This window comes from Colletotrichum truncatum (genome assembly GCF_014235925.2).
Source record: "Colletotrichum truncatum strain CMES1059 chromosome Unknown Contig_0001, whole genome shotgun sequence".
Taxonomy (NCBI): domain Eukaryota; kingdom Fungi; phylum Ascomycota; class Sordariomycetes; order Glomerellales; family Glomerellaceae; genus Colletotrichum; species Colletotrichum truncatum.
In genome coordinates this window covers 391,826-408,710 of record NW_027222398.1, presented here as the reverse complement: position 1 = coordinate 408,710, position 16,885 = coordinate 391,826, and the positions used below count along the sequence as shown (strand labels likewise).

Below are 16,885 nucleotides of genomic sequence, written 5' to 3'. Positions count from 1 at the left end.
CTGATTCCGGACCATGTCCTTGCAACGAACGAAACGACAGCTGTAATATGCGGGTTTGTTGCTGGGAAGTCTCCATCTAGGTATTAGTAGAGCGGATAAATATGTGGTCAGTCGTGATATGGGGTATGGTCTGTGTAGCATTGGCAGCCGGCCGACAGTTACGCCGTGGTAGTCTAGACCCGCCCAAGGCGTCGGTCAAGAATGTGACGGCTCATGCTCCGTACGATGACGGCTGATGATGAATGGTGCTGAAAATGTGAAAAGGAACCCCCCCCATGCCTGAGGGGGTCAGGTAAAGCTGGCGCAATCCCGCAAGTGGTAGAAACTAGCCAAACTTTTTAGGTTAGCAATGTGCTGTCAGCCCAATCAGCCTTGAGGGCCGTTTTCATCCGAGGCGTTCCGCCGCAGCATGCTTGCTTTCCCACATTTGGAGCCTCATCTCCGGGGCATTTCTAGCATCTCGCGGGGGATACTAAGGAGAGTGAGTACGTAGCCAATATTCGCTCGGCGGTGATGTGCAGGGGGTGAACGGGCGACGGTGGATGGATGGTGAGTGAGATGGATAAGCAAGGGCAGGGGTGGTGAAGGGTTGAAGGGAGGGAGAGGAGAAGGTCATGGAGGAGATGGGAATTTGGAGCGAGGGGCAGATGGGAAACAACGTACGGGGCCGCACAGAGGTCCGAACAAGAACACAATGATGACCAGAGGAAGGGAAACCCCGATTACCTGCTGAAATGAGATCCTGGACGTTGTCATGGGTCAGGAAGTCGAGACAGATAGTGCATACAAGGTACCTTGCGAATTAGTGGAGGCCCTGCTATGGAAGATGCTCCCTTGAGCTTCCGGAAGACTTCACTGGTGCTACCAATGCTCCTGCTGTGGAAAAAAAAAAAAAGCATACAGCTAGGCGTTGTTCGTGTTTGAGGGCGAGCTATGCCCACTGTTTGGCCTATGCCCTCTCACCCGCCATGCCACAACCTATCGACATCCCCGGCTGGGTCCTTGGGCACTTCAAGGAAGGGCCTAGACACTCGTGGACCGCTACCGGTCGGGACTTACAAGGGCCAAGGAGACGAGGGTGTGGGCCTGTCATGGGCGAGCGTTTGGGTGAATTGACTTCTTGGCTCCGCTGATCGCTGATCGCGGGAAGAGACTTACGAGTAACTTTGCTGCACTTTTTATTTTTCTCTTATTTTTTCCTTTAATTTTTCACCTTTCTTCCCCCCCCCCCCCTGCCCTTTGACTGTAGCCAAGTCTACATACAGCACACAGCAGCAGAATAACAGCGAGACAGCGGCGATATCGTTTCGCCCATCTTTTCCCACTTTTATCAGACTCGGCGATGGGCAACGAGAATCCGGGGAATGGTTGTATTGGCGCATACTCCTTCGTTCCAGTCGCCTACAGAGTACCCGTGTACACTATATGCCTGTGTCAGCCTCCCACAAACTCTTGTGCTCCTGCGACGCAACATCTCATGGCTGGGCTTCATATCTGTTTTTTTTTCTTTTTTTTTTCGGAGTATCACACACACACACACACACACAGAGAGAGAGAGAGAGAGAGAGAGAGAAGAAAGAAAGAAAGAGAGAAAAGAGACTGCCCCTAAGCCAATGACTAACTGATATGTCCGACCATCCGCCAGGCGGCCGTGCTGAGTGTTGTGTAGCCCCAAATGAGCAGCCACGGCAATCATAGTCCCGTGCTGCGCGCGGCCACCCACGTATGTTGCCTCCGTATCCCCCGTTCCTCTCTCGGCCGCCCTCCCATACTAGAGACGGAAGTTGCCAGAGAAATCCGATGGCTGAGCAAGCCGTTTCCTTTCCCCTAAGCTTCGCCCTTGCGAGACGCCATGGGGGTAGCGTCCTCTACACGTGTGCGATACTTGGCGCTAAGGTTCCATGAACACGGTACCTAGGCATCTTCAGTCCTGTCTCCCGTGAGCTGCTGGCTCGCTCGCCCCCTAAAACGATAGATTGATCAAGTCGGCCTCAAAGGACAGCCAGAGGCTAAGGGTTTTCGTGGTTCGCCCTACTGCATTGTCACACAGACAAGATGAAATCAGAATTATTCTATGCGGCACCGCGTATACGTAGTTGTAGCACTACTATTATCACCCATGACGCTCTGCTGGTGGGTGTCTTGGTAATCTCGCAACCTTTATTTCGTCCTTGCCGTTCGTGGACGATGAAAGGGAACACCAACCGCAAAAAGTCCTTGCCTCCTGTTGTGGCGTTAAACCCCAAGCGAGGTAATCAATACGTACCACTCAAGTACTCCAATTGCACCTGCAGCCTTCACCTCTCCACTGCACCTCCAGTTCACCTACCCTGGACCTGGTCTCAGTGGACCTGGATCCCAGCTCCTCCCGCGACTCCACCCTCACCAGTCTCTCATCTTCTTTCTTCTCGCTCTCCTCAGCCCATTCCATTCCATCCATTCACCCTCCGCTTCAACCGGCAGAGACCAAAACGACTCCCCTTCGCCGCGCTTGCAAACGGTTGTTTTCTCGACGCCCGACCGAACGAACCGGAGACCCCTCACGTTCATTTGCCCCGACCAACAACGTATACTGAAATCCCATCGCCATCCTCTTTCCCTCTTTCCCTCTTTCCCTCTCTCTCTCTTCATCCTGTTTCCCCCAAACAAAAACAACAACAACCACTGTTACCAACTACACAGTAATATAGCCCCCCTTGCCCCAGCTGGATAAACGACATTTTGTAATTGCGGATACTTCTCGACACCCGCCACCATTGTTTTCGGGCAACCGCGTGCCAAGCACACAGAATTCCCGTCTACTATCCCTCTCCACGACGACTTTTCCAACAAGCTCACCCAAGTCGGATCCAGAAATCACCATTGCAGACGATGAATACCGCCCAGACCTATCCAGACTCCTCGTTATAGTCTGTTCCGAAAAATGGGCGTCAGGATTGCCATTCGAGAACAGCTCGCCTTCCTCGTGGTGATTGCTGTTCTTGTTGGTTTGATGATCCTGTCCGTTCCCGTCTGGATCTACGTAAATCAATTTGTTGCCCAGGTCGAAGGACGCGAGCTTGCCCTCACTGCCTCGCTCAAGGCTTCGCGCATATCCGCAGAGGTCGAACTCGTCCAGACCAGCTGCATCACCATATCCTCCCGAATCCTCATCCAGAATTCACTGTTCAGCTTCTACGATGGCAACAACACTATGGAGAACTGGGCTTCCGCTAAGGGCGACCTCGACAGTGCCCTTAGTGTAGGCTCCCTCACTGGTCTCCTACAGGGGAGAATTTACTCGCGCAATACTACGGGCAATTCATTCGGCTTGGTCAACGTCACGGGCGAGAAGGTTCCGGAAATCCGGCTGCCCTGGAGTGCCAGCGGTAACCCAGCCTATCTTTCAGATACGCCTGAGGGCTATCCTCCAGATCTCTACCCAAATATTACCTACGAAGATCTTGGCCGCCAAAACCAGTTTAGGAACAATACTAGGGCCTTCGCTGCAAATGCCTTTCCTGGCGTTCGCATATCGACCAATGGCGGCTTGCTTCTTGGCCCGCTAGTCATCAATGAGACGGCAGCACTGATGTCGATAACCATACCCATCCGCTACAACCAGCAACAGGACTTCATCATTGGCTACATGACACTTGTTGGCCTAGCAAACTCACTTACTAATATCCGCAATTCTCGCGAGGGCTTGGGCGAAACTGGGCTTGTTCTCCTCGTTGGCCCCGTGAACCAATCGAATAGGTTCTCTGCTGAAAATCCCGCCAGCAACGCAACCTTCTTGCCTGATCGAGAGAAGTCAGGAAATGTGCCCGTGAAATTTGTCCTGCCGCCTAACCCGCTACCCGGACAAGCTGACCGACATCACGAGCGGAGCTGGTCGAGCAATAAAGATGACCAGCCATTTCCTATGAAGGATTACCCAGCAGTTTGGGATTCATTTTCTAAGCGATACGTGTCGCCTAACAACTCGAGCTCTATGCTATCAACGCGAAACGAACAGGGTCTACCCGTCGCTGTCGGGTTTGCAAGAACCAACACCGCCCTCGTCAACTGGACTGTGATTGTGGAGCAGGCAAAGGCTGAAGCAGATGCTCCTATAAACACGCTGCGCAATATCATTCTTGGTTGCGTCTTTGGCACAGCGGGGCTGATAGTGATACTAATCTTCCCATGCGCACATCTCAGCGTTATGCCTATCCGGAGACTAAAGGCGGCGACTGAAAAGACTGTTCAGCCACCAGGCTACGAGGACGGAGACTATGCCGATTTCGATGACGACGAAACTCCTGGTTCTGGTGCTATTTCGGCACGGTCTCAACGATCAAAGAAGGACGGAATCATCGCGGGCTTTTATAAGTTGGTCGGGTACAAGCCCAGGGAAAAGGCCGCTTCCGATCACGACCGTGATTCGACGCGCAGAATATTCAAAATCCCCGGCAAAGTCAATGACCGAAAACATTTCATCACCGACGAGCTTACTGAGCTGACCCAAACTTTTAATGACATGAGTGACGAGTTGTGCAAGCAATATGTCTCGCTCGACCAAAAGGTTTTGGAGCGGACACGAGAGCTTGAAATCAGCAAGAAGGCTGCCGAGGCTGCCAATGAAAGCAAGACCCTCTTCATTGCCAATATCTCTCACGAGCTGAAGACGCCATTGAACGGAATCCTCGGCATGTGCGCCGTCTGTATGGAGGAGAACGACATTCTCAGGATCAAACAATCATTGAAGACTCTGTATAAATCAGGTAAGTTTCGCTTTGACGTCGTCTTTGACATCCCGCTGACTAGGTAGGCGATTTGCTACTTCACCTGCTTGAGGATCTCTTGAGCTTCTCAAAGAACCAAATCGGCCAACAGCTCAATCTCGAGGAGAAGGAGTTCCGATTGGCCGACATTAGGTCACAGATCCTGACCATCTTCGACAAGCAAGTCAGAGAAGGAAGAATCACGCTGACTGTCAACTTCCTCGGCTCCGAGACCATTGAGTTGAGTAGTAGTCCCGAAAGAAGAAGCATGGACACGAGGCTGCCGGCTCTGGGACCACACGGCGCCGGCAGGTTGAAAGATATGTGCCTCTGGGGTGACCAGCACAGAATTCTACAGGTTATCATCAATCTCGTTAGCAACAGTCTAAAGTTCACGCCAGCAGGTGGCAGGGTCGATGTCCGAATCAAATGTATTGGCGAGGTAGAGGCTTCGGTATTAAACGGGGACAATAGTCGATCCTCCTCGTTTTCCAAGGACTCTCGGAGACACGGAAGGTCGCGGCATCGGGTCGGCTCTAGCTCAACCCATTCAGCAAGCTCTAAAGCCAACTCAACCTCGGAGAATTTGAAGGGCACTGCCTTGGCTATCAACCCTATGGAACCCAAGTCGACTCCGCACATTCACATTCGAGAACGGTCTCCCACGCCGCCACCGCCAGGAGCGAAATCTTACATGTTTGAATTCGAAGTGGAGGATACGGGCCCGGGTATTGCGGAGCACATGCAACAAAAAGTCTTTGAACCTTTCGTTCAGGGCGATCTGGGTCTCAGCAAGAAGTTTGGTGGCACAGGATTGGGGTTGAGTATCTGCCACCAATTGGCAACTCTCATGGGCGGGTCTATATCTCTCAAGAGTACCGTTGGTGTTGGTACCACGTTCACCATGCAGATCCCTCTCAAATACGTCAAGGACAGGTAAGTCGTCATTTTGACAGAGGGCGAGGTTGAAGCTAACGTCGGTTTGTAGGACTTCAAGCACGGCATCTAGTAGTATTAAATCCAGACCACCGAGCGTCGATACAATTGATCCTTCAGATATCCCGCAGAACCCGAAACGCAACTCTGTCGGAACGCCTATTAAGCCTAGTAACGAAACGAAAGCCCAGAACCTGTTGGAACAGCAGCCTCGACTAGTGGGCCTCAGCCAGCCTTTCTTCGCGTCAAATCCCGCCCCGAAAGCGAAGCGAAGCACAAAGGATCACATGGCTGCGATCGATGCTGCAATGGCTTCAAAGGGAGACCAAGAGGGAAAGCTGCGAGTCCTTGTTGCTGACGATAATTCAACCAATATCGAAGTAGTCAGCAAAATGCTCAAGCTTGAGGACGTTTACGACGTCACGATTGCCAAGGACGGACAAGAGGCCTATGATCTTGTCAAGGCTAACATGGATAACAACCAGCGGTTTGATGTCATCTTTATGGACATCCAGATGCCAAATCTTGATGGCTTGCAGTCCACGAAGCTCATCCGTAAGATGGGTTACAAGGCGCCCATCGTGGCCTTGACGGCGTTCTCAGAAGAAAGCAATGTCAAAGAGTGCATTGAGAGCGGCATGGACGAGTTCCTGAGCAAACCCATCCGGCGCCCCGCGCTGAAACAGGTGCTGAAGAAGTTCGCGACTATTCCCGAGGAGCCCGAGACAACCAGTCTGACCAGGAAGACAACACCAGAACAGAGGCCCTCAGAAAAACCCGCGAATGGCTCAACGGCTCAAACTCTTAATGAGAAAGAAGACGCGATCCAACCAAATGGCAAAGCCGCCGCCCCATCATCGGAGCAATACTTCTCAGAAAAGGGGACATGATTGACGTTTAACGATTTCAGAAGCAGGCAGATTCCCCCTACCTTTTTCCTGTTTTCTTTTTCTTCACTGTTTAATTGCATTACTACATCATTTAGCATACGATTCCCCCTTTCCTATTGTTTGAAAGCGATGCACAAAAAAAGTTGGCGCGGAGGCGTTTGATCTTGATAATTGTTGGTCTCTATACTAAGAGTTTTGTACTCGTAATGGTATTATATGCAGCTGAGGGAGGTTCGGAGGCTCTAGGAATCGAGGCTAGGCTTCCTTTTTTTTTTTTTTTTTTTTCGAGTTTGGCAGTATCCATTTTGTTGGGAACGACATTGGATGGGGTGGGATAGTTGCGTTTAAACAAGAAGGCTGCTCGGGTCTTCTTTACCGAGCCTGTAAAAGGCACTTTGCGATTGACCGCGACACTCATAAATGGGCCAGTAAGGCAGAAAGAAAGGGGTTGCTGAAGAGTGGCTGAAGAGAGAAGGCCCAGACAGATCGCCAGTCCCCATTGCCACGTAGTGCAATGGGTGTTCCGGGGGCAAACATGAGAACATCCGGATCCCATGGGTCCTCTCTTTCCCCCACACGGAATCGAGCGGAAAAGAGACAGATGGAACGGGTTGGGATTACTAGGAAACGGGGCGAAATAGGGCGGGAGACGGAAAGGGCAAACGTTCCCCGTGCCCATTTGTTTTGTTTTCTTTTTAGGACATACACCTTAATGTCGAGTACCGATGACGGATTGTCTCACCGTCATATCATATTTTGAATATCCCATTTTGAACTCTCACCGCTGTGTCTTGCTAGAAATATCCCCATGTCTGGGTTGATACAGTTTACTGGAGACTCGCAGGTCCGGGGAATCGGGTTCGACTTGGCCGCGGGCGCTTCCCCCTCCCTCTTCTCCCCTTCCGACCCCGCTCGCTGACCCTCCGCATTCGGATGGGCGGAGTACGTCGGCGTCTAGTGGTAGTGTCAAGGACACTCGCTGCTAAAATAGAAAAGTGGAGGGGTGGAGAGAGAGAGAGAGAGAGAGAGAGAAAGAGAGGAGATGATGGTATTGAATGAATGGAACCGAGGGACGAGGCAAAATGTACGTGGCCTGTTTCCGTGATGTTTGCCGGCGAAAGGGCCTGAAGGTGGCGTACGTTGGCTGACTGCTCATCGTAGAGGAGGGTGGGTTGGGTGGCTCTGTCATCTCAGCCATCATTTCAACAACCCTATCTCCATGTACAAGAATCATGGGAATGGGAAGACGGTGCGATATCGTGAAAGGTAGGAGTTGTTATATTTCATCATTCGGATGCTGTCAAAGCTAGACGTTACCCGGGTTTCCCGCTTACTCGTTTCATGAACTGTGTACAGATCGAGGAAGACAAAACGGGACTAACAAGACGTGGATGACTATGAAAGTTTGAAAAGAAAAAGAACAGAATAAAAAAAAAAATCATTTCTCGAGATATTTCCCTCGTAGCGCATACCAGACTCCTTCGGTTGTTGTTGTCCTTCGGTCGCTCCCACAGACCAATGTCACGAGGACCCCAAAAACAAAAATAAAAACTCCGGTTTTGCTCTCTTTCTCTCTCCTTCTCTCTTACCCAATCCGTTCCGTTCCGAGTCCGTTAAAACCGACCCAAATTTGTCAATCCTGGTTGCCATCCAGGATCGATTCGCTTTCCTACAACCTTTGAACCCTCCCAATAGTTACCGTTTCCCGACCAGCGCCACCTGGCGAGAAAACATTGAGGGTATCACCGTCATCAGTACAACTAAAAGGACGTACAGCAAAACCAAAAATGCAAGAAAAGGACAAACTACAAGCGCCAGCGTACAGTTGGAAACGTTAAAGCGTCAGAGCTAAGGAAGAGGGGGGGAAAGATACTACGTAAGTGATAATTGATAAGACCAACACGGACTAAAGAAAGCGAAGAAAGAAAAAAGAAAAAGAAGAAGAAAACATGTTGACAATTGGCCGTTGAATGGCTCCGTGTCATTCATAGTCAAAGGTTTCTGACAGCTCTGGGGGTGGGGTATCTGTCATGAATCCTGACTAAAAGAGCTGTCCTTGTGAAGCTCTGATAAGAAAGGTGTTGAATCAAGTAAGCTCCCGTTTGCGTCATAAATGCCTCTGATAGACTCCAGAGAAACGAGAGCCCCAGAAACTCTCACATTAATGAAACGGGGCAAGAGATAAGAGTCATGCGGACTCGCGCGGAGTGGGGAGTGGTTCCTCTTTAGATCTCCATGTGGGCCACGACGTCTTCGCTCATGCGCCTTACCGGGCTCTTCCGGTCGGAAACGCTGTCATCGTCCTCTTCGTCGTAGAAGAAGCGCTCATCTGTGTAGTCGTCGTCGGAAAAGGGTACCAGATCACCATCGGCTCCTCGATTCCAGAGGAATCCGTCGCTTTGCTCCTCCTCGTCGTCTTCGTAAGGAGCAACGATCTCGGCATCCCGGTCACCAAGCCAGTACTTGGCGCGCTTGTTGGCACCCAGTGCGTCGAAATGAGTCCCCCGCGTGCGCTTTACAGAGCCTGGAAGCGCCGGCTGCAGACGTGGTGATTGCGACGAGACGACCGGGACAACGCGTACGTAGAGATAAGCAACTCGCTTCAGAGCGCGGTTGAAGAAGAAGTAATGTGCCGCCCAAATGGCAGATTCATCCTCTTCAAAGGGATCAACGTCTGGGTTGTAGCTGAAGACGGTGCATTCGTTCAATCGCATCTCTTTGTCAATCTTGGACCAGCATTGTGGGCCCCAGACCGCTTTAGTTTCGGAAGACGTGGCCTGCTCAACCGGTCGGGCCTCGACATGCGGTCTGACATTCTGCAAGATGGAATCAAGGTTTCCCATCACTCGGCGCAAATTCCTCTCCCTCTTAAAATCGCCTGGTCTCAGAACGTGCGAAAAGTCGTAATGTTGATGGCTTGCGTTGAGCGTCGCAATCAAATAAGCAAAGGTGCGACGACTTGACAATTCGGAAAGAGGACCGAACGCGCTTGAGTGAGAAAACATTTGCATGTTTGGTGACGTCGCCAGCATGGCTTCGCGATCCGGCGGTGACAAGCTGGCGCCCAGCTTGAGCAACGCAGCATGTTGTGAGTTGAGGTCCTTATCGATGTTCTTGTACAGTTTCTTATCGGAGCCGGTCGACTTCGTTGTGTAGAGATCGCATCCGCCGGTGACGTTGCAATCGGGGGTGTTGAAGTTGAGAGCGCCAGTGACGGCGTCAAAATCTTGGAGTGGTAAGTACTGTGAGCGAGGTTAGCATGGTCGCAAGAAATGCGACGCGCTGCTGTCTGCCTCGACAGCAGATAGTGCGCACCTTCATCTTGAATGGTCAACGTCAGGCTTCGTAATGATGGAAAGATGAAGTGTTAAGCAGGAGGCATTCGTACGCTGACGCAGAATGAATGGTTCAAGTCGCAAGCTCCCTGGTTGTCGATTAGGGGCTGTGGTGTGCTTATCGCCGGTATCGCGCTGCGATCAGGCTTGTGATGGAGCTGCTTGGATTCGGAAGTGTGCTAACGTGTCGGATGATGTCACGGGAGGTGGAAGTCGCGCCAGATTAGAATGGGGCGACGGCTGATGTTGGAAAGGTGGTGCCTCGAAGTGCAGAGTGTATAAAACGATAACAAAATCGCAGCGAGGCGCGGGTGATGCGTCGCGATAAAAAGATGGGAGAAATTGATGACGGAGGTGTTACTGTCTGTTTCGTTGGAGGAAGCCGGAGCCTGCTTGCTTGAGATAAGGCAAAGAGCAACTCGACCCTGTAGATCAGTTCGGATAGAAGGACGGAGACTAGACGCGGTGCGCCTAGCAGGTGATCTGGTCGACAGACATTACTGGATGACGGGTGTTCTAGTAGATTGTTTGTTGAGATCGGGGGACGGCAAGGGAAGAAACGGAGGGGTAAGGGATGGGGTGACGAAGGAGTTTAAAGCAGGAAACGGGAGTTGGTAGCGGCGGTGCGGGTGCGGTACTGTGCTGTTGCAGCTTCGGCTGATCTGACTGAGGTGCGGTGACGCCTTCTCCTGGGCCTCCGCCTGCTACTAGTAGATGAGTGGACTTCTGGGCTGGTCTGGTCGTGTCGCTGCAGCGGGTTGCCGTCCGGCTGACAAGGTCCCCGCCCAGTCTGATGGCACCGTATTACCTTACCACGTAAGTTCGTCGACACACAACAACCCAGGTGGTCCAGTCCCAAGAAAGGAACCGAAAGTGGAACGGGGCCAACTAGGAGTCTGTGACAAAGCGTATCTTGGTTTCTGCTGGCTTTACCGCACCGCATTGCGACAGCCTGCGTCGTCCTTGGCACCGGATTCGCGGGGACCCGCCCAAGAAGTCGGGGTCCAGTCGCTGTCCGTTCCTTGCTTGTTGGGGCCAGCCGAACTCCACGCCGTAAAAGGGGGGGCGCAGCCGGTAATCTCCAGGCGAATGAGATGGCGTCAAGAGGCCACGAGTGACTGTTCTGAACGCCCATCTCGCAACATGACTTCATACAGTCTTTCTGCACGATGGAGAATGGCATCCATTTGCGTGTCGTAATACACATCTATTAGCAACTCTGATGCCTTTTCCGGAATGCAGTGCTCGTCGAGTGCCATCGTCGACTTGGACCCCGTGGTCGGGATCTGCGACATCTCTGGGAACAGCTCCAAATCAAGGGGCCTCGCAGATGCAGAACTGCTCAACTCCCACCGCTTCATGTCTGTTCTCTTGATAATGGTAGAGGATGGTTTTCCACCCTCCAAGATCTATGCACACAAAAAGGCCAACCGGGCCACTCCGCTCCATCATCGTTCCTTCGCCGTGCTGTTTGTCCCTTTGTCGTGCCTCGACCGTTTCCCCGATTTGTTCTTCCACTGCCAATGCCAATGCCGTTGCCACTGATGATCATCGATCGAGCGGGCGACTCAGAGGATGCCTACTTTCTTGAGCGACGACTTGACCTCTTCTGTTTCCTGAATGATTGGCAAAGTGCCCATTAGCCAAAGCTCGTCATTGCCGCGCACTCTAGTACAGCGAGCATAATATATGTTTAGATATTCGTAGATTGGGTCCGAAACTCGTTTCCGGCGGTCGTGTCGCCATCTAATTGGTAGGTACACACTGGAGGCGGATTACATGATCTTTGTAACCTCATCCTCGACCTGAAGAGTGGGAGGGAAAGCGTCAGCCGTAAGAGACCGCCAATGGCGCAGCTGAAAGTCATCATTTGGAAGGGAGGCAAATCGAGGTCAACAAAAGCAATACTACGCAAACGTACCTCCATATCCTCGAGAGAATCTTGCTGAGATATGCATCGCAACACATTCTTCTTACTGCTTTCTTGCAGCTCTCCAGCTAGTAAGAGTTCGTCGAGAATGTAATATGCTTTTGTGAAAGAGAAGATGATATCAAGCTCGCACACGTTTCCGTAGTACTTGTCCATCTGCTCGACGTAGCGGTGAATGATCTCGAGGGTGATCAACTCGTTGTCTTCCGAGGCGCATCCGGCAATGAAGAATAGCGAGGCATATCGGCGGTAGACGATCTTGGAATCTAGGAGAGCCGTCAGCTAGAGCTGACGTCGGGGCTGTATTGGGGCGACAAAGACTGACCCTTGTACTCCAGGAAGTTGCACATGCGGGTTCTGCGGGCAAGAACCAGCTGGGAGACGTCCTTGACGATCTTGGCCTTTTCCTTAGGCGATAAGGTAGTGAACCATTTGGCCAGACGCTGCGAACGAGATACTGTCAACAGGAAGTTCGGAGTGAATTTCCGTCATGGGAATGCAAGCCTACCACTTTGCCCTGGCGGGAGAGAAGGATAAGGTAGCTGCACCATCATTTAGCTATCTCGCTCAGATGCACCGATGGCGAAGGTGATGAGGGAGCATACTGGATGGCCATGATGATGCTTTCACATCACCCAGCGGGGTGGATTAGAGGGAGAGGTAGAGTCGGGAGTTGAACCAGATATATGTTGTGTGGATCTCAAGCCGATGTGGTGCTGTGTGGTGCTGTTGCAGTGGTGAAGCAGAGCAGACCGAGCAATGGACTACGGTTGGCGACGAACTGGTGCTCAAAGGCAAGCTGACTATGTCGTCGTGTGTGGTATGTCCCCCCGGACAGTTGGCAGCGAATCACGTCAGGCTGAGCGTGAGCGTCGCAAGGTGTCAATTTTTGGCAGGTGCGTTGTCCTCAGGCAGACTGTCTCCAATGGACAGTGGCTTCGACAGCCAAATCAGGCGCCTGGGCTCACTTCGGTGAGAGCGAGCACACCTAATGGGAGGCGCTCTACAGCGTAATAGTACACTAAACATGGCCCAACCAACTTCCTTTAGCGGACTGGCCCTCTGGTCTTACGCCTGCAAAACAAAGCTTGTCCTAGTCTGATGGCTTTGTGTGCTTCAGATCATCAGCGTGGTGGATGTGGGGCTAGGTCGGACTTAGCAGCCCCGACTCATGCAGGAGGTGGAAGCTTATAGGCTGCTGACAGTGGGGGACACGCTGCCGAAGCCCAGACAAATCAGCCCAGAGCGCTGACGCGATGCGCTACACCCCACTGTGCACCACTGACCTTCCCCTCGGAGTCGGGCTCCTACCGAGTTCACAGTGGGAGGAGGGGTGGGATGGTGGGATGGTGAGGGGCAACAGATGGAAGAAAACCGATGATTTTTGTCTTGATTCAGTCATCCATTCGGTCACTGAGACGGAGACGGGGTCGACGCGATTGCTGTATCCGTCTTTGAAAAAGGGGACCAAGTCCAGCCTTCCCGAGCGACCTTTCGTTTTTTTTTCTCTCGTTCTCCCTATCCAAGCAAACCAACAACTGTCGATCAGCGAACTATCCTCCGTCCACCTGGACATTCTGGATTTTCTCGTCTTATTTCCCACCTTGAAGAACACCTCCTAAACCGGCATTGCATATCGTGACACTCTTCCGACTGCACATGCACCACATCTTTCCGATTTATCTCCCATAAGCCGAAATCTCACATGCCGTGCGCCTACTATTATTAATAATCCCGGCACAGTTTGACCCAACCGCGACTGGACTGTCCTTGTCGTCTTCGGCGCCCTTCGCCCATCTGGATTGTTAATCAACCTTTTCAACGCTAAAGGGTAATAAAAAAAAAATACAAAGTTCGCAGAAAGTGCGGGAGAGAGCCGAAACGACATCATTGAAATTGCGCAACAAGGACCCGTTGCAACGCAATCTAGTTCGATCGACGAGTTCGTGGATCTGACATCAATATTTTTTGTATTTACCTTCGAACTTTTTTTCAACCTCGTCTAATCACCAGCCATGACGAAACTCATTCTGTCCACGGGGTTCGTTGCACTCTCCCGGTTTTTTTCCTTTTCTTTCTTATTCTTGTTGATTATTCATAATGCGCCTTGCAGCTGATTGGTGATCTAATGTCGCGTGCAGAAACATTGTCTCGGGCGGCCCCTCCATAATCCGTAAACCAGGTGCATACAGATCTAATCTCGAACTTACCAACTCGTTGAGGAGCAACTTTCTCGCTGCTCAGCAGGACTACTCGCCTTACGAAGAGTCCTCCCCGATTGATGAGAAACCGAACGGAACCCTGAACGGACATTCCAATGGCTATTCCTACAACGAGAATGGTCATTCTGGACGGCCCCGCCTCGATGTGTGGACCTCTCGTGAGGATGGCGCCCTCTATATCCCGCGCATAGATTGGTCCTACTCGGGTCTGCAGGAAGAGCCGACAAATTACGATATTACTGTCAAGCTTTTCTTCCTGCCTACTGCTCCTGCTGAGGACCGTGAGCGCTACGTTCAGGAGGCCCTCGACCTTGTGCGCAAGGAGCTCGGCGTCACCACGATAGACCTACTCATTGCTTCCTTCCCCGGCATGTCTTTCGAGGGTGATTGTGAGTGGGAGGCTGACAAGCGCAACGCCGTCCAGGGCGATATCGACCAAGAAGCTGCCACCTGGAGGGTGCTCGAAGATCTCTACCGTCGCGGCGAGGTCAAGGCCCTCGGTATCGCCGAGTTCGGCACGGAGAAGCTGGCAAAATTTATCAAGAAGGTTAGCATCCGCCCTGCCGTGGACCAGATCAACATCAAGGACTGTTGCAGTGTGCCACCCACACTCGTCAAGCTTGCGAAGACAGAGGGTGTTGAGCTACTCGTCCACACTGACTGCACCGATATCCTCCCCAGCGGTACCCTCCGTGAGCTGCTCGGCCACGGACTGAGGGGCGCCGGCGTCCTGGCCGATCCTCTCGAGGGCGGAGAGGGGCTGCAAGGAGATATTACACCGCAGTGGGTGGTCAAGTACACTGCCTTCGTCAAGGATCGTGGCGTTATCGAGAATAAAGGGTACTTTGCCGGCGCGGAGCTTGTGGAGTCCTCATGAAAAGTGTTTGGTCTCTTCACGCTGTTGGGATTTTTTTCTTTTTGATATCATGGCTGGAAAAAACACGGCCTGTAGATAACACTGCATAGCGTTTCTGATGTCTGGCGATCTCTGGGTATTCCTTTCACGGTTACACGAAGCTTTTATTGGTGTCTATTAGAGTCTTGCTCCTCAAGACATTCTTCACGAACATGCTCTTTTCCTGTTTCTCGGATGTCCCCAACATAATTACTGCTCTTGACTCTTGAGTGATGTAACTACTCTCTCAGCAACGCCTCTGCGAGCCGCTTCCCCCTCTCGCCGCCAAGGTAGATGTCGTCCTCGATGCTCTCCAGGCCCATCTCGACCGCCTCCTTGTAGCCCCTGACGACCATGTCCTCGTCCACGCGCAAACCGTTCTCTACCAGCGCCAGGATCACGCTTCGTATCCGTGCAATCTCCCGCATCGTCTCAACGTCGATCCTGTCGTTCTGGCTTGAATAGACGTTGGCGCTCACGTTCTCCTCCATGCGATTTAAGCCCACCGACTCTGGCATCTCGCTTTCGACGTGCTTGGCAATCCAGATGAATCCATTGACTCCGAGAGTAATGTGTACCTTGGCCGCGCCTCTCGCTGCGTCCATGACCCACTGCTGCCTCTTGGCTCTGACTACACCGCCGCCGCCTCCGGTTCCTGTGACGGCGACAAACACGCCGTTGCGCAGCTTTCCGTACTTGAGAGAACGAGTGTGCAGACTGGCCGCGCCATCCTGGTGAAGCTGCTGGACCTCGGCAACGACAAGGTCGCCTTCCGCGAAGAAGGAGCGGATCTGGAGCTCATCTGTATCTGTACGCTTGCGGAGAATACCGCCAGGGAGGTTGATAGCAGAGATCTGGAGGATTGCAAGCTGCGAGGAGCCGACGTCCACACGCCAACGCTTGGCTTGCACTTCGACTATGCGGCCGACGACGAGGTCACCGATTTCAGGAGTGTAGCGTGCGCGGAGGGGGCGGACGGAGAGGAGCTTGTTGGTGCGGGTTACTGTTCCTGCGACGGACGAAACGATTTCGGTCGTGCTGGGTGTTACGTAGGTGCCGTGACCTCTGTCGAGTTTATCAGTCAGAATTTCTGCAGAAATGTAGCAAGAGAGCAAAGAAAAAAGAGAGTAGAGGCGGTGCTTGGAAGGCAACGACGAACCTCATCCACTGGGGGTCGTCGGTAATGATTTCACCAGGAGTGACAATCTCGTAGTTTTCGCCGCGGGCGCGTTTCGCTGGGCGCATGGACACGTCGCCTTCGATATCAACGCCGCCATCGGAATCTGAGTCTGGGTCGCTGGCGTAATTTGCTGGCTTGTGTTGTGACGGAGTCCCTCTCGGGGCGAGGATTGTGATGGGCATTTTTTTTTCCGGTAATCGGCAACGAGGCCGTGGGATGGGACAATAGCAATCCTTTCAAATCGGCTTAGCGTGGATACAAGTCCGTCGAAGTAATATCCTCCTGAGATTGGTAATGCAGCGATCTCGGTCACAAAGTGGTTGGGGTTTCGAGGGCGTAGGTGGTATGGTGGTGTTGAAGTTACTGGGTGCAAGAATTTTTGATAGAGCTTTGGAGGGGCAGATTGGAGCATGCAATCGATGGACAACAATGCCGCCTTCTACAATCCCCCACTTCAACAGCAGGTACAAACTCTCGGTAAAATAATTCAAACTGTAACTTATGTGATTTATATTCATCATGATTAGTATTTTTGTTTTATACATGCAGATATTGTACAGTGACGCTAAACCTCTGCCAGTCGATGCATATGACTTGCATCTTGACAGGCTCGCTGGGCAGTGGATGAGTGGCGTGTATGCCCTCCTGAGGACCAGTATTTTGACATCTGAGATGAAACGAAGAACCTTCCCACAAGTCGTCGTTCCACCTGTCTATTTCCCGTTTTTTTTATCCCGGCGTTACGTTGTTCG

At 52.1% G+C, this 16,885-nt stretch overlaps 5 protein-coding genes across 5 annotated transcripts; 2 read left to right on the top strand and 3 right to left on the bottom strand.

The window, feature by feature from the left end:
- Nucleotides 1-2,923: 2,923 nt before the first annotated feature.
- On the top strand, nt 2,924-6,571 carry CTRU02_200105 (osomolarity two-component sensor histidine kinase sln1; the record flags this gene model as incomplete). The annotated part of the gene is made up of 3 exons (XM_036723222.1): nt 2,924-4,745; nt 4,793-5,681; nt 5,734-6,571. The coding sequence occupies 3 exons, from the start codon at nt 2,924-2,926 to the stop codon at nt 6,569-6,571; spliced, it is 3,549 nt and encodes a 1,182-aa protein (XP_036585012.1).
- A 2,225-nt stretch (nt 6,572-8,796) lies between these two features.
- On the bottom strand, nt 8,797-9,892 carry CTRU02_200104 (uncharacterized protein; the record flags this gene model as incomplete). The annotated part of the gene is made up of 2 exons (XM_036723223.1): nt 8,797-9,816; nt 9,887-9,892. 2 exons carry the CDS (start codon nt 9,890-9,892, stop codon nt 8,797-8,799), a joined length of 1,026 nt encoding a protein of 341 aa, XP_036585011.1.
- Nucleotides 9,893-11,681: 1,789 nt separating this feature from the next.
- CTRU02_200103 (clathrin coat assembly protein AP19) lies at nt 11,682-12,390 on the bottom strand (the record flags this gene model as incomplete). The annotated part of the gene is made up of 4 exons (XM_070203639.1): nt 11,682-11,711; nt 11,828-12,102; nt 12,162-12,293; nt 12,345-12,390. The coding sequence occupies 4 exons, from the start codon at nt 12,388-12,390 to the stop codon at nt 11,682-11,684; spliced, it is 483 nt and encodes a 160-aa protein (XP_070062221.1).
- A 1,461-nt stretch (nt 12,391-13,851) lies between these two features.
- CTRU02_200102 (glutamate-cysteine ligase modifier subunit) lies at nt 13,852-14,935 on the top strand (the record flags this gene model as incomplete). The annotated part of the gene is made up of 2 exons (XM_036723219.1): nt 13,852-13,877; nt 13,978-14,935. 2 exons carry the CDS (start codon nt 13,852-13,854, stop codon nt 14,933-14,935), a joined length of 984 nt encoding a protein of 327 aa, XP_036585009.1.
- A 257-nt stretch (nt 14,936-15,192) lies between these two features.
- Nucleotides 15,193-16,315, bottom strand: CTRU02_200101 (Exosome complex component rrp4; the record flags this gene model as incomplete). Its single annotated transcript, XM_036723220.1, has 2 exons — nt 15,193-16,065; nt 16,118-16,315. The coding sequence occupies 2 exons, from the start codon at nt 16,313-16,315 to the stop codon at nt 15,193-15,195; spliced, it is 1,071 nt and encodes a 356-aa protein (XP_036585008.1).
- Between the last annotated feature and the right edge of the window lie 570 nt (nt 16,316-16,885).